Consider the following 27,090-nt stretch of genomic DNA (forward strand, 5'->3'; position numbering starts at 1 on the left):
TGCCTTTTTTTTGGAGGATGCAAATTTAAATAAGTTTATGTTAAGATCCTGCTTGCCTCATTCAGTTTCCCTGTTATGCAGAAGTAGATATCGGTTAGTATTCATCCTACTCTTGGAATAAGAGTTTTTTGTCAGCTGCTATCCTGTCGTTTTCCAGCCCAGTTCTCTACATGTGATATTAAGAACCTCTCCATATCCATTTGCTTTATGGGTCATGACAGGTCAAAGATGGTAAATGAATTCCTTGCCAGAGATGTTTCCCCAGCTATCTTTTTTTCTGCCAGGCCTGTTAGGTTTCTAACTTCTAGAAATCAACTGCTGTGTTATTTTTTTCCACAGTAAAAGCAATATCTGAGGAGCTGGTGTCAAACGCTTGCTCTGTAGAGGAAGATTAAGCTGCTGTCATGGAAATAACCTGTGCTAGCTGCTAATAGGTGTCACTTTATCTAGATAAATCATTTAACCTCTGTGACAAATATGAAGATGCAGTAGAAATTTAGACACCTAGATATTGCCTAAAGGCCATCCTATATGGTGATATCTTTCAAACAATGCATAGCAGTGTCTTTCTTACACCAGCCAACCTAATTCCCTGGTAATAAAACAGGGATAATGAGACTTTCTATGTCTCTATTTCTATATATCTATTGTGGATAAGAATTTCCTGCTCTTTGGAACTTGTACATCTTGTCTGATGTGTTTGTACCTTGCCAACAACATCCGCAGCATCCTTCGCACTCCAGTTACACAGAGAATATTGTGGGCTTGAATGTATTTCAGCAGTCAAAGATGCTTAAGAAAAAACCATCTTTGAACAATATGTAAGTGAAGATACAAAGGTTGCTATTTAATTTGATTTATTTGAGGCTTGCAGAGTCTTTCTGGGTAAATGGCTCTGTTTAAAAAAAATTATTCAGGTATTCAGTGGCAGTCAACAGTTGTCAAGCACAATTCTCACTATGAAATTGTGARACTGAGCTTCCTCAGGTCAAGACAATGTAAGAGGCAAAAAACCCTGCTTTCTGTAATAAACAACATAATGTCTAAAGGCCAGCAGCTGGGACTGTATAGTTTCTTGTTGTTAGTTTTTTTCTTAATAAATGTCAAGTTTCCAAGGGTTGGTTTGCCAGCCGCATGAAAACTGCTCATGAAAACTGGTAGCCTCGGGTAACAGGAAAATTGAAGAACTTTGCACTGCTGAGAAGACACAGTGGTTTTGGGAAAGGGTTAGCACAGCATCTGCTATGAGCACCTGCAAGTCAGAACGGTTGCCAAGAAGAGCATTTTAAACCAAGTGAGCTGTTAACATAATAGTATCCTACAAAATGTAAAGAGTTTAATTGGAAAGTAACTGTGCCAAACAAAAGAGAATCATTTACAAATGTCAAATTTATATGTGAACAATTTTTAAAGGAAATTTATCTATGTAGTGATCAAAAAAAATTACTTTGTCTAAATCAGCCTTACATGAATCGGTGATAAGCAGGGTGCATRTACTGTTTTAAGTGCATTTGTACAGTGGTAATTGATTGTGCCTTCAAATCAGCATGTTTGAGTCTTCATCCCAGTATCCTGAGCAGTTCTGCAGTTAAGAAGCTATGCAGCTACAAAAAGTATTTCAGCCTGCCTGTTTGTGAGCGCGTGCTCTCTGCTTGACAAGTTTTGATGTTTTGCTGAAATCTGAGAAGCTCTCATCAATTAATGTGTTCATCTCAGTGTATCTCTGAGATAGACATGAGAAGGATGGGTATTTCACGGCGTTTGATAAAGTTAATTAAACTGGAGCCTGCAGATCCTAGGGGAATAAATAAATAGCATTGTTTGTCTTTTCTGGAGTAAAAATAACATAGCTATGATGTCTGCCTAACTCCAAGGGCTCACCCTCTGGTTTTGCTCCTTCCGATACTTTTGTCCACAGTCCTCATGACCCTTGTGGAACCTCTCTACAAGTAATTCATGCAGTTCGTAAGACATGAGGAATCCTGTGACCAGCTACAGCTTCCAGCATTTCAGTGGCAAAGTCTGTTCAGTGAGAGGGAGCTTGACCAGGTCTTTGACAACAGAGTAGYGAATTTCTGACTCACTGGCAGCAGTCGTATCTCTTGCTTTTTCTAGATGCACATCAGACAGGTAGAGATCTAACTGTTAACAATTACCCTCGGAAAATTAAAGATTGACTTGGACAGGTCTGTCTGAACTCAAATTCAAGCTATTCCCCAAACTTAAATTTGAGAATTGCTGTCATGTCTATAGTGTACTATGTGTAATGTCCGTGTATGTCTTATGCTTTATGTGGATAGGAAAAGAAAGAAGAAAGGTTCAGTCTTTATTTCAGAATTCTCCCAGTGAGTCTGAGAGAGAGAAATACGGTGACTTATTTATTAACTTTATCAATTTATGAAAAGTCTGGAGGGAAAAGGTCAAGTCCATATTTAAAGTATCCAATGCAACTGGAAAAAGAACAGACACACCAGTTCTTACACACCTCCAGTGAAAACGGAAGCTGATTTTTATTCTGTTTGTCTAGCGCTCTGGACAGACAGCCTTCAGCCCAACAACAGGCCACCATTTCATTTAGAGCCTAGAAGGTAGCACTGGCCTCCTTACTGGTTTCTTTGGGTATCTCAAAGGAGCGAATGCCAGGGTTTTTCTTAATCTGTTTTCTTGTGGCTGCTGCAGATTCTCAGAGGGAAAAATAAAATAATGTACTATAAAACCAACAGTGCTAGATTTGRCAGAAAGACTTAACTGAACTTTGGAAGAGTAGGAGAAATACTATAAAATAATAAGAAAATTTGGAAAAAGATAGAGCATTACCACTTACTCTGTCTATGCTTAGATGCTATTATGAATTAAGATCTTGACAGCACATTTCCTTCTAGATTTAATAATTTCAATAAATACCRTCCTGCTATTAGAAACATTTCTTGAAGATTTCAGTTCTCCTATAGCATTAGGTTTTAATGCCATTAAGTAGAAAAGCTGTTAAATTAATTAATTACTCTTAAAAACTGAATGGCACTAGCCATTTTATAAATAACATGTTAGCATTTTTGCTAACATACTAACATTGGTAGGGCAATAAATTTAATTGATAATAATCATTAATGGTGTTTTGTTTTCTTTTGTTTTCTTTTCTTTTCCTTGTTTTTTTTGTGTTTGCTCAGGCTGGTCAATGAACAGATTTGTTCATCTGAATTTTTCTGTCTCCTGAAGTTCCTTAACACTGAAGCAAACTAGGGAAATTCTGGTCAGCCTTGTTTTCACTGGATGTGAAAAAGCAAAGGAGAAAGAAAAACTTCTCTGACAAGTTTTTTTTGTGTTATTTTGTTTTTAAAACCCATCTTGAGGCCACAGTTGACCTGTCAGTGTCTCTTTGTCTGACAATTTTTCATTTTTTCAAGAAGAAAATTTTGAGTTCAGAAAGTTTCAGCTGAAGTAGAATACTCATTAGTGAGTTGTCATTTTTAGCGTGAACTTTTGGAGGCAGATATTGAGGATATAGCTACAAAAAGAATGGGCAGAATGAAGTTGGATAGGAGGGGCTGAGATCCATATGTAATAATTTGTGGTTCCTGAGCTTTATTCTAATTGTGGCAATGCATGAGGAAATGGTATGGATAGCTGGGCAAACACTGCAAGTTTCTAATGATTACTGTTTTGGCTGAATATAATTCCCAGCATAACTGTTTTGAGAGTTGTGTCTGAGCATGTATGTTCTTCATTGGAAGTGTCCAGTTAAGATATTTGTAATTGCTCTATATAACAAATTCAATATAGGCAGCAGATACACAGTTACTCATTGTGCCTTGCAGCATAGTATTATGAAAGGGTTCTAAAGAACGACCATTTAACTTTGAGGTTTTCAGCCTCTGATACCTTTTAAGGGATTTCAGAAGATAATTAAAAAAAAGACAGGATTATCCTCAATATGTATCAGTTTGCTAGAGAGGAGAGTGCTTCTATACTGAAAACTTTTCATGATATACAACTCGAAAAAGCTTGAAAGCATTGAGCCAGAGAAACCAGAACCTCTCACAGCAGAGAAGGTTAGTGCATAATCTCGTTCCGTCTTTGGATTTCAGTTGAGCTCTGCGCTGCCAAATGAGCAATAGATTTATTTTCAATTATTAGGATGATTTAAGAACCATTACTCACTTTAGCAAGCAGGAGTTACAATGCAGCAAATACAGCTCAGTGCAACATAGCCACGCAGGTGGTTGATTGATTGCTGTTGCATATTGGGGGAACTTCGGAAAACCGTGCCAGATTGAAAGAGGAGAGAGCAATAGCTGAGATGAACTAGAAAGGAGCTAAATCACTTTGCCAGTTCCTTAAAGAATGCATCCAAAAGTGCTGGCTCACAGGAAGGTTTGTATTTTAAATTTGGAAGCTCTTGTTAAATATGATCCTGAATTAAATCCAAACCAGACTCTGCTAACATGTAATTTCCATTAAGAGTAGTACTCTSATAGCCCTACATCAGATTAAATTGTAGATAAGTGACATTGTTAAGTAGTTTGGCTTGCAAATTTAGGTTTGATTAGAAAGATTGAGGTAGTAGAATTACAGTATCATTTCAGGAACAAATGAAGTATATTTATTTATTTATTTATTTATTTATTGTAAAGCTGCAGAAGAACAATTTGAGACGGCTTCTCTTTTTGGGTGCAAAGCAAAATGATTTTAGAAATGAAAAGTGACACTACTGTAACCAAAAGTCAAACGCAAAATATAGTCTCATCTGAAGTAACAATCAGCTCCCCCAGTGAAATGCGGGATCCCAAAACCACCTCCATTGGGAATGCCCTTTAATGCAGTAGTCAGCAGTTTCAAAGTTTGAGGATATAATGTAGATTATTCTGATTCTAGTAGATCTCAAAAGAAATAAAAGTGTGAAACTGCCTTCTATTTGAAGATGCATTTCCTTTTAATAATCTATTTATGCAGCCTTCAGAACTGCATCTTTGTCTTGTAGATGTTAGGTACAGAAGGCATTTACCTTACATAATTCTAGGTATAAATTCAATGAGAGGCAACAGAAAACTGTGAAGGTGATTGATCTTCAGTGGGGACAGTCAAAAATGGGAATAATCCACATTAAGTAATTTCTCTTCCAGGAAAAGGATGTGGCTCCTGATAGCAGGCTATTGAGGAGAGTGAGAGAAGCTGCACTCCAGACTGAAAATCTGTCTCCATTTACAGATACGAAGACTGCCACATCCCTTACTGACTTTTTCCTTGCCCTTGCCATCTGTAATACAGTTGTGGTCTCCACAGCTACAGAGCCAAGACAAAGGGTAATCTAACTTTAAGTTTCTGAGGAAAATTAATTTTGCTTGATCCATTTGACAACATAGAAAGCAGTGTTCAGTAAAACCTGAGTTGGTGAGAAATGCCTTGTTTTGGAGTTTTCCTCTAGTTCGTGTGCCTTTTGCGTAATGTCTACTGTTTCACTGCCTTTGTATATCCCTGCCTAACATGACTCTCTATGTTTGATGAATAGCTGTGGCCACCACAGTTTCTGCAGTTTTCCTTTTAAATTTTAGATTATATTTACTGTAAGAAATCCTACATTAACAGAATGATGGGGGCTTCATTCTTTCTCTGCTTCAGTGGCAGAGACCCAAATCACCACCAAATTTGGATGCCAAGTCACCTGAGACTCCTCTACTGAAGTCCCCTACCCTGGTTAAATAGAAAGAGAAATTGCATCTTTTTTATTATTATTATTGTCATTTAGATGCAAAGAACGTTGAGGTTTTGGAAAGCATCCTGTAGTTCACATTTGTTTATTTTTAACCATAGTATACCCGATGTTTTCTCATATCTCTAGGTTACAGTCCCACCACAAATAAAACCTTCAGGAATCACCCTGGAGAGGATTCATCAGATATTCCAGCGGCTAAAATTAGCAAGCCTCAGTCAATCTTTTGCATCGTCTCAGTCCAGTTCAGACCTTGGAGCTAGCTTTAGCGCAAGGAACACGGAAGAGCGCCTGGCTGCGCTGGATTGCTGCGACAACGATGATGACTGCTACGGTGGTCACGGGAAGGGCAGCACGGATATTGGCAGTGCTTCCTTGGATGAGGTTTTTAAATCCGTTTCTCACAGCTCTTTGCCATCAGAATTTTGTTATGAGGCTGAAAGCCCAGACGAGGCGGCTCTTGTCTATGCTGCCCAGGCGTATAGTTTTACCTTGGTGTCCCGGACTCCAGAGCAGGTGACCGTGCGGTTGCCGCAAGGCACCCTCCTGACTTTCGACATTCTCTACACCTTGGGGTTCGACTCGGTAAGGAAAAGGATGTCGGTAGTGGTGAGACACCCTCTAACCAAGGAGATCATCGTCTACACAAAAGGAGCTGACTCTGTTATAATGGACTTACTGGAAGACCCTGCCAAAGGTAATTAGCCAGTGAGCCATTTCTGTTATGCCTCCTATAAACAGGCACAAGAAGTTTACAGTACCCTTTGCCATGTGAAATATTATATCTAGCCGTTAGGATTATAAAAAAGAATAAGCTCTCTATAGCAGGATCCTTGCAGATCAAGAGCTGAGGTATTTATTTAACCTGAGTAGTGCCTGGAATATGGAATAGGCTAATTAAGATTCACTGACAGCCCTAACCCATGTGAATTGTGTATTTTGCAATAATACTGTCATAAGGGCCTGACCATTGTATTTCAGTTTGTCAGCAAGGGTGCTATAACATTAAAACAAACAAACAAATGAAAAACAAACAAAAAACCCAAGTAATGTCATCTTAAAGGAAACAAGGAACTTTACTTCAGGTTTATGGATTACGTGGCCGATACTTATGGGCTGTGAAAGGAATAGCTATTACTTTAGCATTCAGTCTTCTCTAACGCCCACTCCTTTTTAATCTTAGGTCATTAGGTCTGAAATGATCTGTGCTTAAAATGCAGAACTTTTTGCTTGTATTTCACAGCTGACGTTAATGCACAGAAAAGAATGAGAAGAATAAAAGATAAAACACAGAAACACCTGAACTACTATGCCCGTGATGGCCTACGAACGCTGTGCATAGCTAAGAAGGTAAGAGGGCATTAGCCTAATATTGTTTACAGCTCTGCTGCGTATGTGCCAACAGATTTATTAGAAAAATGTAATGGTTATAAGTCTTACTGCTTCAGAGAGMAAGCCAGTTAGAGCCCATTTTTCTGTCCCTCTCTTTGTTCTGTAGCCTTTTTATCATCTTCTTCCTCAGTACCTAACCAGGATGAGCAGATAATRGATTCTTGATCAGCCTCAAAACATTAATTTCAGCCTCTCTTATGATAACTCTAGCTGACCTTATTTAGAGCGATTACAGGCAAGAAAGAAAAAAATCCATAGGGGAGACAGATGTTTTTCTGTTTTGTTTGGCATTCAGCTTTCAAAAACATTGCCCTCAGCCCGAGATAGTACATTTTAGCCTGATACTTTAATACAGAAGTTGTTTCTATGAAACAAATAGGTCATATTCAAGTTCTGGAGAAATGTAGTGCAACCTTCAGAAACTGCGTGTTCCAGCTTAGAGTCCCAGCTAAGGACTGTGTGATCGATAGTTTCTCTTGGCCGCATTTTTAAGTCTTAGCTATAGTCCATTTAGACAAACAGGAAAGCAGGGCTATTTTTCTTGTTGCTTTTAGTTACTGCAGTCTTCTGTTAGAAAAGTTTGTGTTATTTTAAAGACAATACAGTACTTTACCAACCTGGATAGGAGTTAAGTCTCTGCCATCCAAAATTTTGGCATCCTTCTCTTCCTACTTGAATTTGAAATGAGCTCTGCTTCAATTCCATTATGCAGGTCTTAAATGAAGATGACTTTCAAAAATGGGCCAATTTTCGTCGTGAGGCAGAAGCTGCAATTGACAACAGAGATGAGCTGTTAATGGAGACAGCGCAGCATCTGGAGACCAAACTCACCTTGCTAGGTAGCTAAAAATAAGAATTGTCATTGCGTGAAGTATCACTTGCTCTCCTGTGATATTCTTGGCAATCAGACAGACAACAGCTTATACTAATTTATTTCAAAAAGTCTTCCTCTGAGGTTTGGAAGTCTCAGGGCTAGGATACACAATCCAATTACAGTATCTAAACAAGTTTGTGTGCATTTTGAGCAGCAGTAACTTTGGAAAAGTGTCCTGAAACTTTCCTGTGCCATGAGTTAAGAACATGTATATTGGCTCTTACTGTGGCTCAGACGACGTGTGGCAGATAACATATTGCCCATAATTCAATCACATCTGTGTCCTTAGATAAACCTATAAAACACTATATATTAACTTCAATTTTGAGCACAATCTCCAAGGAAATTTCTGTAATTGTAAAATTATATGACAAAAACAGTAACTAAAATTGCTGTCCACACATATGCATTCTTGTTGCTGAATTTCTGCTGTCGTTGCATTCTGTCATGTTTGCTTTCTTCACTCTGTAAAAGTGTGATATTTTGTTTTAAAAGTTACCTCTTTGGGTACTTGTGCATCACCCATCACCATAGTACCTACAAACATTATTCTGTTAAATTAGGGAGCACTTCGTTGCTTTCTTTTCTATTTTGTTTCCAGATGTTTTGTCATTTAAGATTTTGATTTTCAGGGTTGACTAACTTTCATCTTTCTGTGTGTACAGTCTGTGCCCATAATTTGTTATCCTGAATTTCTGTGATTGCAAGCTATTAGCATTATGGCTTCTTATAATCTCTGCAGTGATTTAAAATATTATAGTAATAACAGTAAATGCCATAAGCAGAATCACAGAAGAGGCAATGTAGCTCTTGTCAAAATCTGTCACCCTTGCCACCTCTAAAGGCTGCGTATGCTTTCATACTTCATTTCACAAAAAGTATTTTTTTAGCTTTAATCAGTGCCTATCTTTCATGTATCACAGTTACAGCATCTTCAAACTGACCTCTAGTGGAAGAGATAAAAAGAGGAATATTGTGACATTCAGATGGTGATTTCCTTCAGGATGAGTGTGGGCATCTGCTTTAAAGTTTGCACATTTTAAAAAAAGAAAACTTACTGTACCTTTTCTTCTCCCTTTGATGAGTGAAGCATCTGACTTGGCAATAGAATAGCATTCATTTAAATAGTCAAGGTTCATCTTTTCTGGTTGCTATGATGGGGCTTGATGCAGTACATTAAAAATGCATATGGTGTAATTCCTCTGCCAGTATGTTGTCATTTTGGATTATTAAGAAGAAATGAAATGCATTGTTCTAGCACCTAGTGAAATGAAGAGCCAGAAATTGTTGATAGCTGATATGTTCACATCTTAACCCAAATGTAGATTTTGTGCCTCAGTTTAGTTCCTGGACAATACCTTGGCTCAGCTCTTGATAAGTGCAGGATCATGATTTGAAGTCAAAGACCTTTTATTTTATTTATTTATTTATTTATTTATTTAAAGAAAAAACTTTACACACACTTTAAAAAAGGTGTGTGTGGGGGGGGGGGGGGGCGCAGAATGTGATTACCGAATAGGAGAAACCTAGTTCACTTATTCTTTTCCCATTTGCCTAGGAGCAACAGGGATTGAAGATCGGCTGCAAGATGGAGTGCCTGACACTATTGCAGCTCTTCGAGAAGCTGGGATACAAATCTGGGTGTTGACAGGAGACAAACAGGAAACAGCAGTTAACATTGCATATTCTTGTAAACTTCTGAACCAGAGAGACACTGTCTTCACCATTAACACCGAAAGTAAGGTGAGCACAGAGAAATGCATAGAATTCTGTATCTTTCATTTTTTTTGTGGCTTGCAGCTTGGCACTGTTTTGCTTTATGCTGTGCTCAACACAAGAAAACACAACTAACCAAAAACCCGCATGGCAGCTTTAGGTGAAGGCCATAAACTCTTGAGAGCACAGGTAGCAGGATGCATTGGAACCCATGGCTACTTTGTACTGGATGAAGTTTATTAGATTAAAATATAATGAATTTTCTAAATGAAAATGATCTTTAAAAAAATGACCTGAATAGTGTGCTTTAGAAGGAAAGGTAATATGCAGTTTAAGTGCTTGATTCCTTAGTAATATTGATATTTGGCTTTTCTCCTTGCCATGGAAATTTCTGTTGCAGTGATATTTTAACTCCAGGTGATATCTGTAATAAGATGTTTGGAAAATACTATATGAGTCAGTCTGGAAAAAATATGCAGTTGTAGATTTTATTAAATTCGGAAATTTATTGTTGCACCTTTCCTAATAGGATTAGGCTTAATCAGAAATGTACTAGTGAACAATTTAATCCAGCATCATTTTGTGTAAGCAGCGTTTTACCTTCTCAGAATCCTAAAAACAGCTTTTGTGGGTCTGTTAAAAATGCAATCATTTTCTTGACACTCCATACTGGTACCCATAGTGTTGATGCACACAGGTATTCCCTGTATTTCCATGGGCAATAAGACAGTCAGGCAGCGGGTAAAGAAAACATGCTCCAAGAAGAGGATATGCACTTAAAGGGCATCTCTGTCAGCTCCTGTGACTCAGACAAACACAGAATACAGCGAGCAATCTGCGGAGCAATCTATGGCTATTTCCGAAACCCGCAGAACAGAAGAGAGAACATAGAGCCCAAACTTTTGAAGAGAGTAAATGCCATTAAGGATGGCGGAGGTAAAAAGCTCCAGAAAAGCCACTATGGCTTTTGCAGACTGGGAGAGAGCAAGAGGAGGGTACCAGGAAACCATGTCTTCCTTCTGAAAGCGGGAGGGCAACTGCCGCACGCGTCACCTCGCGCTCCTCCGGGCACCCTGGCAGGGACACGACTTTTTCAGATGGATATAGGAGTGAGTGAGTTCAGGCGTTAGGGCTCAGCCAGACCCGTTTGCTAAGGAGAAGTCAGGCCTGGCTACGTGCAAAGTCCAAAAGCAGGGCCCCGGACGCCCGCTGCTCTGCCCTCGTTTTGTGCTTTGCTGCTAGTGCTCTTGCACGGCCCACGCAAGCCGCGTGTCCTCCTTCTGCGGGGCCTCCTGGGACACCCTGCGCTGCTCCGCTCCGCTGGTCCTTCCCTTTTATCCAAGATACATTTGCGGGCCTTGCTCAGTGGGGACGGGAGCTGCCGTGAGAAGAGACTTTCCTTGGGTAGGTGTGAGGGTGAGGGGGGCAGCAGGGCGCCTTGCTAGGTTCCGGTGGAGCGGAGAATTGGGCAGCCTGGTCTGCACAGCCGTCTTTTCCGAAACGAGAAAGTCACTTATCTTGGCCTCCCCCCCACCCCTGAAGGTGGATTAGTGATACATACTTGCCTTTCTAATAAAGCTGCAGTGAGGATTGATTAAATAATGCTAAAATACTGAGTATTTTTATTTTGATAGGCAATTGTATAGAGCCGTTCGATGGCCTACTTTCTAGCTGCTTTTGTCTGTAGTTAGTAGCTCTCCAAACACGAATAAAATTATATACAAATGTCTCTGTCTTTTAATGTCACAGAAATAGGGAAACATGCAAAGATGATATGGAATTTGGCACGGAATACATTCTTTGCTTCAATGTGTAATTTCATTTGATACGCGTATCTGCTTTAAGGGAAGGCAGAATGAATATATTTGAGATGGAAATTAGAAGATGGTTTCTGTCAGAGAAGTGATGCTGCAGACAGGACCACCCCGGCTCCGGGAAGCACAGGCACATGCACCAACCTATTGCAATTGGTCCGGACTCATACGCAAAATGTACACATATTTGTGCTTGTGTGTGGTTCACTGGGCATATTGGGTTTATTCCGCATTAACATTTGCCTCCCTCCCTTTCAAACCAAAGTCTAAGACACTGGTTCTGAAAGAGTTTTCCAGTGGCAGCAGCAGGGAAATAATTAATACATACAAAGAGTTACCCCTTTGACAACAATAACCCATTAACTTTGATAAAATTAACCCTTAAACTAAACACCCATTAAAGGGTAAACCCTTTGACAAAGGGTTATAGCTAAGGAAGCGGATCTGGCGAGATGGCGAGACATACCACAATGTTTCCTTGTACCTACAGTTAATTTTGTTTTCTGCWGGGTGTTTGCTCATGGCCAAGCACTGAGCATGGTGCAGTTCCTTCCCCTGGGGGATTCTGGGTTAACAATYTGAAAAGCTCTCAGGTTGAAAAGCATTTTTGCTAGTAAAGCTATAGCAGTAATAACAAATTTGTAATTGCTTAAAATGCCACAATTGTCATTATGGCTGCTTGCAACGACGTGGCCGCAATGGTGAGACGACCACACTGCATATATATACATGTGTGTGTTTGTGTGTGTGTACACACATGTATTTACAAATATATACATATATATATAAATGGGTGGATGTATATATTAGTAATTTGGCCTCTCAGTCTTAACCATTTTGACCTTTAGCTCCTTAAAGATAAATGCGCATATTTGGGCACTAAAGCAAATTTTTTAGGATCCTCAGGGTGCACTGTATTCCACACCAGATCCACCTCTCGCCCATTCCTGCAAGAAATGAAATTAACTTCATACTACCCTGATTTTGCTAAAACTCTGTTTTTCAAGCAGCTGAAATCTTTCACTGTCTTTATCTATTCTTTTTGCTGCCTAATTCCATTTTCAGCATTGTATCATCCCAATCTTTTTTCCTCCATCCCAGAAATTTTTACCCAACTTCTTCCAGTGCTGAGAAAGAAGTGAGAGCCAACAACAAGGGTCGCTGACTGTCAAGGGCAACAGTTAAGGAACTACAATAGTTGGCTTTAGTGGGAAGGGACTTTATTTCCACCCCTAAACACAGTAGCTTATCAAAACACTAGAAATCAGATATCTTTCAGTAAGAAGCAGCACAAGTAGGTAGTTTGGGGGGATTAATTTTAAAATGCAAGTCAAGACAAACCTGGAATTTTTGGTCTGTTCACAAGAAGATGGTGCTTCTTGGATATTTTTTAGATTTTTAGTGTGCAAGCTAGATGCAGGTTTCTATTAGAGGTACATTTGATTCCAGAACCTCCCACTTCAGTGTAATTTAAATCTTGCAAACATCCTACACATGTACCTTATGCAACATAAAGTGAAAATAACATTTAGAACTGAATCATCACTCAGTAAAGCTGACAGGAAAGGTAGGAAAGGGAGTGATTAGCTCCTCAGGTGTTCAGTGCCATGCCACAGAAAGAGGACTGTTAGTACAACCAGGCAGCAAAATAACTTTTAGATGATTCTGGGTTGTGTCTCATAGTGGTGTGCCAATTTAGGAGATCCATATGGTAAAAATGGAAAAAAAAATTTCCCTTAAATCTGTTTTTATTTGGTGCTAAGTCAGTCAGGGTTGTGTGCATCTGAAAGAAGACTTTGGTCCAAAATGAGGCAAATTTGCTGAGGGAGAAAGACTTAGTTGTGTCTGAGGAACAGTGCAGGGCAATATGAAGCTTTTTTTCTGTCCCTGACACAAGTGAGACAGACCTGATTTGTGACCTAGAAAAGGCCAAGCTGTCAAAACCACTGGATAGTTTTAAAAATCGGAACCTCTTGTTTCTCTACCACAGTTTATTTCTGAGGGAAAGAAAAACACTGGAATATCTCACATAATTCACAGTAGAACTAGCTTTAAAAATCTCCTTTAGAAAGACATAATCAGTACTTTTTTTCTCTCTGAACTCTCAGCACCGCTAATGCAAATATGTGCTTTTCTTTTAAAATAATTTCTTACTGCAGTTAAATAGCTGATAAGATGTGCCGTGTTTTCAGCAAAGGATTTGATGACGTCATTGAAGTAATCTCCAATCTGATGAATTAGTGCGTTTCTCAGTCAGTTTTCCCTAATGTTTATCTGATAGGCTTAAACATATTGGCATGGTTATACATACATACATTTTGTAAGGTACTGTGCTCTGAAGAGACATGCAGATAGCTATTTCTAGAACCACTTCTGTTTTCCCACAGGAAACTTGTGAGTCTCTCTTGAATTTAACCTTGGAAGAAGTGAGGAAGAGTTACGATGTTGAAAAACCACGGAGGAAATTCTTCGGCATTATCCCAACATCTTTATCAGCCCCTGAGGCCCCCTCTCCTGAATTTGGACTGGTGATTGACGGAAGAACGCTGAATGTCATCTTCCAGGGGGGCCTGGAAAAGACGTTCCTGGCCCTGACGAAGCACTGCCGCTCGGTCCTGTGCTGCCGTTCCACGCCTCTCCAGAAGAGCATGGTGGTCAAGCTAGTCCGGAGGCAGCTTAAAGTGATGACCCTGTCAATAGGTACCTCGCTCTTGACGTGTCTTGCAGGAGAAAGAGGGAAGCAGGTTCTTCCATTAAGAGTTATGAAAATGTATGGAATATATTGTATATGCTATGATTTGTGCCTCCTTTCAGCTAGATAGAGTGGAAAAATAGTACTGGATATTCTTTCCCTACCAATAACCACATAAAAGTCCTTCTCCAGCTTTCAGTGAGCAAATCTGGCTCCCATTTAAACAAGATGAAGGCACTCCAAACTCAAAACCTCCCAGTAGTCCCTTTCATGCACACCAGTACAAATGCATGTGCATATTCCCTTCAGAATGTCCCAGCGGTGGGGGAAGAAAAGCAGCCAACAGTAGTTACTGCTTTGTGTTTTTATAAAGCCCTTTTCCTACCAGATTTTCCCATCCAGTGAAAACATTGTTATCCCCAGAGTAGCATTAAGCACTGACTCCTTTGCTTTTTACCTCCAAATAATGTGAAATGTTTTGAGTTTCCTACCGCACTGTTGGTAAGTGATCCCACTAAAATCCTTGCAGAACTGATATTTTGCAACTTAAAACTAAAAAATATATAGACCAAAAAAGACACATCAGAAAAGGAAGAGTTGGTATTTCAAAATTTCTTGCTTTGCTTCAGAGTTCAAAATATAAACCTTCAGTCTTCCACTAAATTTATTCTGCTTTACCAGCTAACCTGATTCAATCTGCACATTGCAGGCCACCATGGCTGTTCTTTCCATGGAAATTTGATTATGTATTTTAACATATTGTTGAAAGTTAAAATGAGCAGAATAACTCCTGAAAATGCCTTGTTACATTGTCAATTGCATTATAATTTATGACATACTTTGGAGAATTCAGGGAAGTGGGGTGCTGCAAAGTGTGGTGCTGAACACATGGAGTTCACCAAGCAGAAACGTACAAAATGGAGCAATTGTGGATGGTGTCAGGGTGTCCATGCCACCACCCAGCGAAGCCCCATGCCAGGCTTAGCACAAGTGGAACCAGGTCTCCTCAGAAGGAGAATCTTCCCACCAAGATTGGAGCCTAGAGCTCTCGACTGCTTGACTCCCAGTATCAGCTACCCTAATTAAGATGCATGTTACTAGTTAGTCTATGTTTAACAGTACAGTTGGTATTTTTTTATTGTTCTACTATAGGCATGTAATGGTAAGCATCCTTTCTCACTCCTTTATTGTTCCCTCCTGTCTTTCTGCTCTAGGTGATGGGGCAAATGATGTAAGTATGATTCAAGCAGCTGATGTTGGAATTGGAATATCTGGCCAAGAAGGCATGCAGGTATCCCTTCATTTATTTCCTTTCCTCTTCTGTTGAGTGGCTTCTTGATGCTTCATAAGTTTTATAGTGGCCCTATACTCTGAATGTCATCTTAAAGGTGCAAGTTGGCATCATTGCTGTCATAAATTAATATACAGTACATAATTCCAGGTCCAGCAAAAAAAGAGTGTTTTGATTCAACAATGAGCATGCATGGACAAATATGTGTTGTTCATAAGCCTGGAAAATTAACAGATGTCTGTCCAGTGATAGGTTAACATCTGGTTTCTGAATCATCTCTGCTACAGCATTTCCAGGTTCTGTTGATTCTCATTCAGTGTTCTCTGCCCCAAATTCTTTCCCACATATCCCCCTTCCTTATTTTCCTAAGCTTGAGGGTTCTAGGGAGATAGTAAGTTCCGGTCATTTTCTCAAGCCTTTTTCCTACTCCATGTAACAGTAGGAAATAGTTTCAAAGTCCATGTTCAAATATCATCATATTGAGTGGGAAAATAGATTGTGAAATAATCTCCATTCTTTTTACTGAAGGCTGTGATGGCTAGTGACTTTGCAATATCCCGATTTAAGCATCTCAAAAAACTGCTTCTCGTCCATGGACATTGGTGTTATGCTCGCCTGGCAAAGATGGTGATTTACTTTTTCTACAAGAATGTGGTAAGATAATAAAGATTCTGTAAGTCTTCATTCTAGAAAGGGTTAAGTCCAGGACTGGGTTTTTTTGTAGGCTGTGCCGTCTTACTTTTTAATTGACTTACTGTAAATTACTTTTTAATTATTTACTGTAATTCCTGTTTCTTCACTTTGCAGGTTTACAGTATGCTCCCCCATTCTTAGTAATGTGCTGCATAAAACATTGAGGAAAATATGGGATCTAAATATCTTTTGAAATAGCATTATACCAGAGGGAAAAAAGGACTCAAGGTTTTTTAACTTTTATATGGTCACTCAAGAAACTTTTCTAGTAAAACCCATGAGCCCCAAAATAAAATTTGCATAAGGAACAGCAGATTATTAGTGTTAGAATACAGAAGATGATTCTGCATTGAGAAACAGTTGCGTATGAAACCTCTGAATTTTTGCATTTAATTTGATAGGAACCACTTGCAAGCAATGATGCAGTCATATCTGGCATTTTTATTAAAAATTTAATGTATATGTAAATGAGCTGTGCATTGAAGAATAATGTAAAGTGGATAAACCTGAGAGTAATACAGTTTCTGCAAGCCTGTGCAAACAAGTTGATTTGACATGAAATACACTCTGAGCATGAAAAACTATTTACTTGGAATTCAAAGTGTCCATATTTTAATTTTTTTAATAATTTTGAATAAGGATTATGTCTTATTGGTGTTAAAATTTATAATGGAAATGGAAACTTTTTTTTCCCTGACTGGGCATCCTTTCAAAGTTCAAAGGATATTTATTTGCAATATGAAATAGCTCTCCAGATTGGGATTCTGCTGTTCTATTATCTCCCTGGTACCATTAGAGACCAGGAGGCCTTTGATTCCACGTTGACAACTGGCTTGTAAAAGGATTTAAAAATCTGGTGCTTAGAGCTGTGAACAATTTGTTTAATTATTCTTTGATATTTTCTTAAAGAAACCTAACTGGTGTTAAAAAAACTGTATCACACTGAATTGGTGTGAAATACTTAAAATATACTGCTTTAAGAAATAAAGYGCAGATATCTACTGAGAGTACCTGTAACCAAAATGATGTATTCTTGGGAGACAGCATTAAAAACCTATGTGCTGCATAGACCCCATAGAGGGAACGACGAGGGGCATAGATGATCCATGCATTGCCAGCTAAAGGGTCCACACCAGTTTAAAAGTGGGGGACAACATGAGAGAAGAGGACATATTGGAGAGGCACAGTTCTGTGGCCCTCACAAYCTGGAGAGAAATGAAATCATGTCAGTGGGAAGGATGCATTTCTGCATGTGCGGGGAGCCACAGTTCAGCCTGTACCATGACATTGGATTTGTATTTGCTTCTCCCACAGAGCTACGTCAACCTGCTCTTCTGGTACCAGTTCTTCTGTGGGTTCTCTGGTGCCACCATGATAGATTATTGGCAAATGATCTTTTTCAATCTCTTCTTCACCTCGATGCCCCCTATTCTCTTTGGAATCCTCGATAGAGATGTTTCTGCAGAAACACTCTTAGGTTTGCCTGAATTATACAAGAATGGGCAAAATTCAGAGGTATGTCTTGATTGCTGAATGAAATAACTGCTTGATAAGCCAAAGGACCACAACTTTTTTTGGTTTTGTGGGGAGAAAAGGAAGCAAACAGCTTCAGACTCACCTAGAACCAAATTATCCATTTGTGGTTTCTCATTTGTTGATGTCTACTGACAGAAAGTATAGTTGTAGCTGTCAGAAGAACTAGTAAGGGATACATGAGTGGAGTTGCTTTGTGGGAGCAAGGCTGGGTGCTTGTTCATGGTTGGAAGACGTAAATGGGAAGGTTTACTCCTCAGTTAAGTAAATGGCACAATCCAGTTTGGTACCAGCAGGCTGCATTATAGTAAATGAAGCGATGTACTAGTGAGTTAGCCCTGTGAACTGAAACCCTAAGGTTTGGGAAGTTTTCATTTTAGGGACATTCAGTGTTGCTGATCTAAAGAAAGATGATGGAGCAGATAGATATATAGATAAACATACACCAATTATATACATGAAAAAAATTCTGAATGAGGGCATAGGGAGAAATAAATGAAAGAGGATGAGAAATATAGCAACTGAGGGTAAGAGAGTTTAGCTGGTCCCTGATTAAACTCTGCTGAGATTTGGTGTTTTGAACAGTCTCAGCTTACTGAGGAGTCCTAGAGGAAAAGCTTGTTAAAAAGATTGCAGCAGCAAGTGACAAGAAAACTCAAAACGTTAGATCAATGAAGAACGGGCCATTTTTTTCTGCTCTCATGTTCAGAAATAGACTTTTTAATACACAAAGGATTTTGTCAGTTTGGTGCCTAGACTGTTCTGAGTATGAACGGTTTCATTTATTTACTTACTTTACTTTGAATATCAGAATTGCTACCTCTCAAGAAATATACATAAGAGATTATATTAAGATTTTTCCTCAAATTGCCCGTTAAGTTTAGAGCACCAGTCTGATCTCTGTATGGGTGTGAGAATCACAAATATATAGACATGTATATCTGGTTTTGCATATAATCACACTGGTAAAATTCTAAAGGCTTATTCACAAATTGCCTTAAGATTTTTAATAGGAAATGGTAAAAATGTTAGCGGGCAAACTGTGATGTGCCCTTTGTTTTAGATCACAAAATTGCACAGTATTTAGGAATTCTTCTCTCTCACTCTCTTTTTACCTAACAGCTACTTTCCTAATCTTGGACTGTGATTTTTAGCACTGACGAACATCAGTGGTTCATAGTCTTTACTGATGTTTTAAAAATCTAGTCATAGGAGCACAGACTTTGAGCATTCTCTGCAGGGCTTTCCATTCCCTTTCTTAGCAGCTGCTGGACCTCACATATATGTGAAATATATGTTCTTTATCATTTTGAAGAGATAGTTGTTGTTGCTTTGGCATTTTGACTGCATTGAAACAACAGAGGCTCATCCTTCTGTCACTCCCATGATGCTTCCTACTCCACCACAACTGTGTCACCATAGGTCTCAAGATAAGTTTAAATATGACATGTAGTCATACCATAATGGCATAAAGTAGATGCTTCGATGGAAGGAACTATAGAAGAAAAGAATTTTGCCCAATTCTATAACCCCAGGAAGAGCTTTGTGTGAAAAAGAATTTGAGGAATGAGATCCCAGGGGGAGGGATGGGGCAGGGATTCATGACATCTGACTTTGCAACCCTTAATTGACTGGCTAATCTTCCTAAGGTCCCTCTGTAGTCAACACAGAAAGGATACCTGTTCAGGGATAAGCCTTTGCTTCAAATCAGCCTCTGAAGAGGCATTTGATCGTGAACGGAGACCAGTTAGCTATAATCAGCAGACTGAGTGGTAGAAATACAAAAAGCAAATACGTCTGTAGTAAGAAGAGAGATGCGCTTCCTGTCATAATGACTGTTATCCACAAACTCCTACAGATATACAAGCTGTCAACTTTTATTATTACAATGTTGGATGCCTTCTATCAGAGCCTCGTTTGCTTCTTTGTCCCCTATTTGGTAAGTACGTGGAGCATTTATATTCTTGTTTTCATTCTCTTTAAAAAATTGAAAAAACAAAGATTGACTTCTGAATCGTCAAGGTTTCTCTCTGTCTCTCTTCCTGTTTTCTAGACATACAAGGGCTCTGACATAGATGTGTTTACCTTTGGGACCCCCATCAATACCATCTCCCTCCTCACCATTCTCTTGCACCAAGCTCTAGAAATGAAAACATGGGTACGTGTTTGACCTGTGCTATACTTGTGACTCTCTCTCTTTTCTGAACACAGCATACCGTGAAGACATGGCATTGTCTTTTGGAGTCATTTACCTTAATTCTGGGTCACAAAATTATGTAGCATATGCACTGAGATAACTCAATGTGGCAAAGTTGATTATTAGCCTCAGGATAATAGCTTCTCTGGCAAAGCAGCAGCATTTGCTTCTACTGTGCCTTTGGACATGACAGTACACAATTTTTGCATACGTTAGTATATGAGCAGGAAGCAGTTTGATGTATTTTTTAAGAACTATATCCACTACCATTGTTTTGTTATTTAATTTCTAGGTATTTCTCCTGCTGCACTTTTTAGTAGCATGGGTCTATATGATATGTTATTTCTAATTATTCCTTATGTCCTCCTGTCTTAAAACCAGAGTCAGGATCTAGCATACACTGCTGTCATGTTGTGCACTTCTGCTTACAGACGGCGTTTCACTGGGTCACGATGATTGGGAGCGTGCTGCTTTACTTCATCTTCTCAGTGGTCTACAATGCTGTCTGCGTGATCTGCAACCCTCCCGCCACCCCCTACTGGATTATGGAGAAACAGCTTTCAGACCCTACCTTCTATTTACTGTGCCTCATCACCCCAGTCATCGCACTCTTACCAAGGTTTGAATAGTGCACTGGTTTCCTCTCAGCTTTCATTTGGGGGATTTGTAGGCATCTGAGTGAAATAAGAGTAATGATGTCTATAGATATGAGGTATGTCAGGCACACAGACAGTGAGAGGTCTGAAAGTCAGAAATCCGGGTTCTATATTCCAGTTCATGAACCATTAATTTATTCACTTATATAAACATGGACAACCCACTATGAACCTATTGCCTTTGTTTTCTCATCAGGAAAACCTTTCTTTCTGGGGTGCTGCAAAAAAACCAGCACAAATCTGCTACATAAATATTCACTATGATGAGCACAGCATTGTTGAGCAGATCAAGACTAGACAGGAAAGCTTTGAGATGTTCCTATGTGCAAAATGTATTCTGTTTCCTTAGTACATTACAGTGCTTATTAAGCCAAATTTAAGAATACATCTCTATATCAAATAATTTTCTACATCCAGAATCTTAGTTTTACTCTGTGCCACAGATCAGGTATGATAAAGATAGCTTTGGAGACTGAGTCTGAAAAATATTTGGGGAGGGAACATATTCTAATACGTTCACGAGAAAATGTGGTTTGAAAAACATGATGATTTTGTTCCCATTTATATGTTAACCTTACTGCCTTTAGTTTTTAATACTTTAATCATTCTTTAAGTAGGTATGCTTTGTATGAGTTGTACCACTTATTTCAATTTTTTATTTCTGCTTGGACAATGAAAGAGAGAGGCTTATTAAACTTCCTTGCTAGTCTGCTGCTCTAATTGTCAGCACACTGCTATTGCAAGAACCAGGAAAATATTTTTAATATCTGATTTTGTAAATACTTTAAAGCATTGAAGTTTTGGCCTTAACTTTGTCTGAAAAAGGAACCTTTTGAGACTAGATGATATTTTTCCTCGAGTTATTATTTCACCATCTGAGTTCAGATTCTCTTGTGATTTTATGTTGCATTATATGAACTTCAGGTCAGGATAAGGAACACATGGTTCATTGAGGTCTCATGTCTTTTAGGCATAGCATCCTTTTGCAGTCTGTTCTGTTCTTGTGTGATTTTTGTCTTCCTATCAGCCCACATTCCTAGTGTCATTTTTGACCCTGAGCTTTCTACTGAGAGCTACATCAAATGTGGTTAAGAATTCATATATCCATTTTGGGAATTCAGGAAGGTTGAGATCGTTGCTGCCTCAGCAGTATACTGAGTATACTGAGCTTAAAGATTTGTATCTTAGTAATTTCAGAGTTGGAGAGCTGTTGCTCCTTCTCGTAGGTACCCCAGATTATTTTTGTATAACCCCTGATTCACAGAAAACCCAGCCCCCAGTTTCTGCATAGCTGTGTCAGCATATCACACCAGTGTTGAAATCACCCTTTGTTAAATATAGTCCTGCACTTAAAATTGTTTCGTTTGGTTCTTCTTACCACACCATTTGCTCCTTGTCTCCCTCAGAAACCTGTTGGAGTTTATAGCCTTGAGATTCTGAATTCTTTCTAAGAGATTTTGTTAAAATACTTGCTCAGGTCTTCCTTTTAGTACTGCCTTCCGTGCTAGCTGACTTGTTCTGAGATGCTCCGCGTGCCCCATGGGGGCTTGCCTGTGCCCTCCTGTGAGTGCAGACTTTTCCTGGAGCACTCTCTGGCAGCATTTTGCAGTGCATCCTCTGGGCATTTGCATCTGAAAAATGCCTCTGAACTATGTTTTGGGAAACCCTGCACACCTTTAGTTATTAAAACCCTCAGGCCTGAGAAACAGAGGGAGCTGAATTTCATGTTTGTTCATTGGCAAGGGGAAAGCACTGTGTCTCTTGGAGGATTTCAAGGTAATGGCCAGATATATTCCACTGTCTGTGGAAAGCAGACTGCGGTCTGCCCAAAAGCCCTGCAAAAGCCTGCCAGGTAAATGACTTGCACACCCTGGAGGGAAGCAGCAAGGGCAGGAGCAAGCAAGAGCAGTTCACAGGGTGGAAGGCACATTTCTCCTTCTGCTTTCCATCCTCCTGCCCATTCCAGCGGCAACATGCACAGAAGACACAGAGAACAACTCGAAAGAAAAGACAGAGGAAAATATGGTCCACACCAGGTCTGCAGAGATGGACCTGAGCTTTCACTAGTTGTGTTCTAAGTTGCCCAGCCAGGGCTAGCTACTGGAGAGTTTCAGGACCTGAAATTGTATGTGATAGACCAGCCTGAACATGAGCAGAGCAAGTGTGCTTATCCACACCCACTTGTGCAAACAGGCCTGAAAAGGCTATCACCTCAAAAGCCCTTTCTGCAGTTAGTCTAGCTTGTTGATGTTTTTAATCTTGTTATCCATATTTAAGTACATCTTTATGTAGCAGGAGGAGGTAGAGAGGGTACCTTTATTAATGCAGTTTCAAAGATTTACCATGTTTGTTTTGAAATGTGTAGGTAAAATCCTATCAGAAATCATGCTTCAAATGAGGCTCTGGTTTTCAGACAGGAGCTGACATGACATGGAGAGAGGATGTGTGCTCTCTCACTGCACACACACATATATGTATTTATATAAATTCTCTGTCCTGAGAGGTCAGGTGGGATGCAAATTATTTTACTGCTTCCTGAGCAAATCCACAGGCTGAGGTTTTTAGTTTTCCAGTTTTATGTCATCTATCAAACTAATGTCTGTTCTTTAGCTTCTTTTAGGAGTATAAGTAAGTATAACCTTAACCTCCACCAATATTGCATCTCTGCAATATTTGTACTTCTGTGTACCTTCCTTGCACTGTTCAGCAAACAGTTCCATTATCATAATTTATTTAGTATTGGTATACGTGTAGTTGACTCTATATAGTTCAAGATAAGTGTATAGTTGCATGCTGCATTAAGATCCAGGAATCAACTTACCAGATCTCTTCAGACCAATGGAAAATGAGCAATTGGTTTTGTGTTATGTGATGCAGATTATGGATGTAACCCACTGCTAAGACAATACATTCTCTTTCTCTTTCATCAGATACTTTATTTTTGCCCTACGAGGAACCTTTGGAGCATCTCTGATTCTGAAAGCTCAGCAACTAGATAAACTTCCTAAAGAGCAACGAGATCTTGAAATCCAAAAGTGCAGGTCAAGAAAACAAACTACTACTGATTCACCCTTAGCATCACCAGTGTCTAATGATGACCTTGACCAAACCATCAACCACTTATGTGTATCACCATTTTTGCATCCAGCAACAGCAACTGTGTTTCATGGGGACACAGATAGCCAGGGACTTTCCACTTCCGAAATGAATCCTTTCAGGAAATGGACACCTGAAGAAGGCAATTATTTCTTTAACAGATGGGCAGAGGAAGAATCTACTGCTACAGACTCCTCAGCAGGACTTTTCTCTGGCCGTTACCCCCTTGTTCCCAATAAGGTAGCATCTCCTGGGCAGGATGCTAGCAAACTAACTAGAGATAATGCTAAAAAATTTAACCGTGGAAGCCATCGGCGATCTGTGAGTGCAGTGACACTCTGAAGAAATACTCAGAAATGGGATTCATTTACTAGACATGGTATCTCTGCTGTGCAAGCCACGTGGAGAAACATATCTTAGGGAAAACAGAATTTCTATTTGTACTTAACCGTGATGCTCAATACAAAAGAAGAGAGAGAAATTTGGAGTTACAAACATGCTGGTGTATTGCAGTACGATCTCCAATATGTAACTTCTCCTGAGCATATATATTGTTTGGGTTAGTCACTAGATGACTTCTTGTTTCGGTAGTGTAATGTTACACGAGCATCACACAGTTGCTTAGAAATGTACAGTTTTGCACAAAGTTACTTTCTTTCATCAAGGAACATTTTTCTGTCACAGTAACAGTGAATAATTCCATTAGTGGTGTTTCAATGCTATTATGTTATGTAAGTAATATGGAAATAATAGTAAGGGAACCCATTCTACATTAAACCAAGTCTTGGAGTAACACATCCTACTGTAACTTTTAATATCAAAATCTTAAAAGGACCTGACCAACTTAAAAATTACAGTTCTACCAAAAAAGTTGTTGCCTCCTGGTGCTAAAAGTAGCTCTGGAATAACAGTAACTGAAAGAGACTGTAAAATGTTCCTTTTTAATATACAGACTTTGTATATATAACTGTATCAAGTATAGAGTCTGTTTGCCCTCCACAGTAAGCTCTGTGTTTTTGTGCAGGTTTGACGTGATACTGTTAAGAAAAGGAGAAAACAGTTTATGAAATAGAAGAATGGGAATACAAAACTACAAAAACTGGCAGGATAACTCAAGGATAAGTGTAGTTTACTTCTTTGTACCTACAARTGTAGACAGATATAACTAGTCCAATTCCAGTTCAAGTATCAATATTCTAGATTTCTGAATTCTCCCTGCTTTTCATTTGGAAATACAGTCTCTTCCTTCCCTTTCCTATATTATTGTATCATTATGCTGCATTCAATCAAGTATAGATCATGCTCTTTTCCACAGCTGATTTCATTCAGTAGTTGATGGAGATCTCAATGATGGAGATTTTCACAAGCAATCTATGAAGGTCACTAATCACATTGCAGTAAGTACATGGTCTAGAACGACCAAAACATGTTCTAAGTCATGTTTATTACTTCTGTTCATCCTTTTCAGTATCTCAGGGCAGCAAGATGTAGGAAAAATCATAGAATGTCACCATCATCACTACCTATTGCAATGCAATGAAAGGTAATTTTTATATTTCTTATAGAAATGTTGACTAGTAAGACCTTTTCCCAAGTTTTTCTTCACAATGTGGGGTGAAGTCCTAACCATGCTTTAAACTCAAGCCATCTGGACTTTTGTGGATCTGTCACTGCCTCTGATTTAAGTATGTTTTTAGCCTTTTATATATGTACTATAATAACTATTTTAGCTAACTGTTTGCCACTTATCATAATGTATGAAATCTCTTAAATACTCTATTTAGCAAATACTAATTTACCTTCCATGTGTTACAATAAATACCATACCTAGAATCTCAAAGATGTTGCTGTAAATCAGCTCAGGCAAGACCCCAAGTAGTGTATCTGCCATTTGGATTTCTGGTAGCCAGAATGAGAGCACGTATATAACTGTAATTGATAAAGTGTTAATTGTCAGCTGTAAGGCAATTTAAAAAGAGATTTTTAGCATGATGTACAAATGAAGGGAATTAGACAAAGCTGAGATTCTTAATGGGGTGTGAGATTGCTCAAATGTTTGCTCAGTAGCTGGGAATGAACCTTGGGTGCCAATACTTAAGATCAAGTCTTTATGACTCACAGATGTGTTTTTACATGAAAGAGTCCATTTCCTTTGAACTTAAAGAAGATGCCAATTTCTTATTATATATTTTATGAGAAAATGTGAAATGTTTTCACAGTAATAAAATGTAATGTGGTCATGACTTGGTGTGTTGTTGAGGGTGAGATTTACCACAAAAACAGAGGCAGAGATGAGTCATTTTCCTATTGTCACCTATGGAGCGGCAAACCGACATTTTCAGAGTCTGTTTCTGTATCTACTAGGCCACACTATATGAGTGTTTATCATAAAAATTAGATGACAAATATATCTGAACGTGCAAAGGGATTGAGCAAATATGGAAAGGCACTATGAAGGGGAAGATTGTGTTAAAGCAAATCTAGAAGACCTACAGAGGTTCCTAAATTCAGAGCCAAGAATTCATTTCATGTTTTCTCACAACAACTTCTGCAAAACTATTCTACCATGCATTTTACCCTACCAACTAGGGTTACGTTCCAAAATAGCGTATGGCTGAGGGGGGTTCCTCTTAAGAAGGGGAAGGAAGAAAGGAAGGATTACTTATGATCCACAGCAGAACAGCCCCTAGAAGCTCCAGAATCATGAGCTCCTTGCTACCTCAGATGATAAACAAAGTGGAAGATAGTGCGCCTCTAAGTAGCTTCTAGACTATAACCAGAAATAGTTACTTCGGTCAAAACAATGAATGAAGCAAAATTTGCATGGCTGCCCTAAATAGTTCTACAGCAGGACCCTCCAGGCTGTTAATCCTGTTGTGTGGTATATGGTAACAAAAAGATCCAATAGTTTCCTTCACCTGGGGAATCTGCAACACAGCCTTCAGGCCCAGACAAGCTAAAAGAGGAAAGCATCCCTGATCCCTGAGGAAGGAAGAAAGCTGAAGCAACAGGCAAGCCCCAGCCTCAGCATCCCAGCTGGCACCCCAGGGGGTATAAAGCTTTCTCCTGATACACCTCCTCCTGGGTGAGAATGCTACCAGCCCTCTTCTGAAGTGGATACTGCCATAATTCAGGGCACATATTCATTGCTAAACAGTGTGGTCTTTTTTTATGTTCCTGGGTAAATAGTGATCATTAACTACCTTGAGTTAAAAAGACATTGAACAGGCATTTCACTTTGACCATGAGGGAAATTAGCTGAGGCTATTGATTCCTTTGGGGAGTAGGATCTAGAGCTAAAAAGCACAGGGTTTTTTGCAGTGAATGCAAGCCTGCAGTGAGAAATCAAGCCCTCCAATGTATTTATTTGCAAGGGAGAAGGGGTATTTACTAAGTGGGTTATTTAGGTCTAACTAGATATTCTAGATG

General features: G+C 39.1%; 1 protein-coding gene across 1 annotated transcript in view; it reads left to right on the forward strand.

Annotated features, from left to right (window-relative positions):
• The window catches only part of ATP10B (ATPase phospholipid transporting 10B (putative)), a 57,037-nt gene extending 33,034 nt beyond the window's left edge, over positions 1 to 24,003 (forward strand). The window contains exons 10-22 of the mRNA XM_026091367.1: positions 5,121 to 5,300; positions 5,837 to 6,404; positions 6,951 to 7,057; positions 7,812 to 7,938; positions 9,532 to 9,716; positions 13,891 to 14,203; positions 15,410 to 15,486; positions 16,015 to 16,140; positions 17,494 to 17,694; positions 19,571 to 19,651; positions 19,766 to 19,870; positions 20,341 to 20,528; positions 23,496 to 24,003. Coding sequence (XP_025947152.1) covers positions 5,121 to 5,300; positions 5,837 to 6,404; positions 6,951 to 7,057; positions 7,812 to 7,938; positions 9,532 to 9,716; positions 13,891 to 14,203; positions 15,410 to 15,486; positions 16,015 to 16,140; positions 17,494 to 17,694; positions 19,571 to 19,651; positions 19,766 to 19,870; positions 20,341 to 20,528; positions 23,496 to 24,003 — 2,766 coding nt within the window. The remainder of the gene's footprint in view (positions 1 to 5,120; positions 5,301 to 5,836; positions 6,405 to 6,950; positions 7,058 to 7,811; positions 7,939 to 9,531; positions 9,717 to 13,890; positions 14,204 to 15,409; positions 15,487 to 16,014; positions 16,141 to 17,493; positions 17,695 to 19,570; positions 19,652 to 19,765; positions 19,871 to 20,340; positions 20,529 to 23,495) is intronic.
• Positions 24,004 to 27,090: the final 3,087 nt, after the last annotated feature.

This window comes from Apteryx rowi, unplaced genomic scaffold, assembly GCF_003343035.1.
Source record: "Apteryx rowi isolate R43461 unplaced genomic scaffold, aptRow1 scaffold_90, whole genome shotgun sequence".
In the NCBI taxonomy this organism is placed as follows: domain Eukaryota; kingdom Metazoa; phylum Chordata; class Aves; order Apterygiformes; family Apterygidae; genus Apteryx; species Apteryx rowi.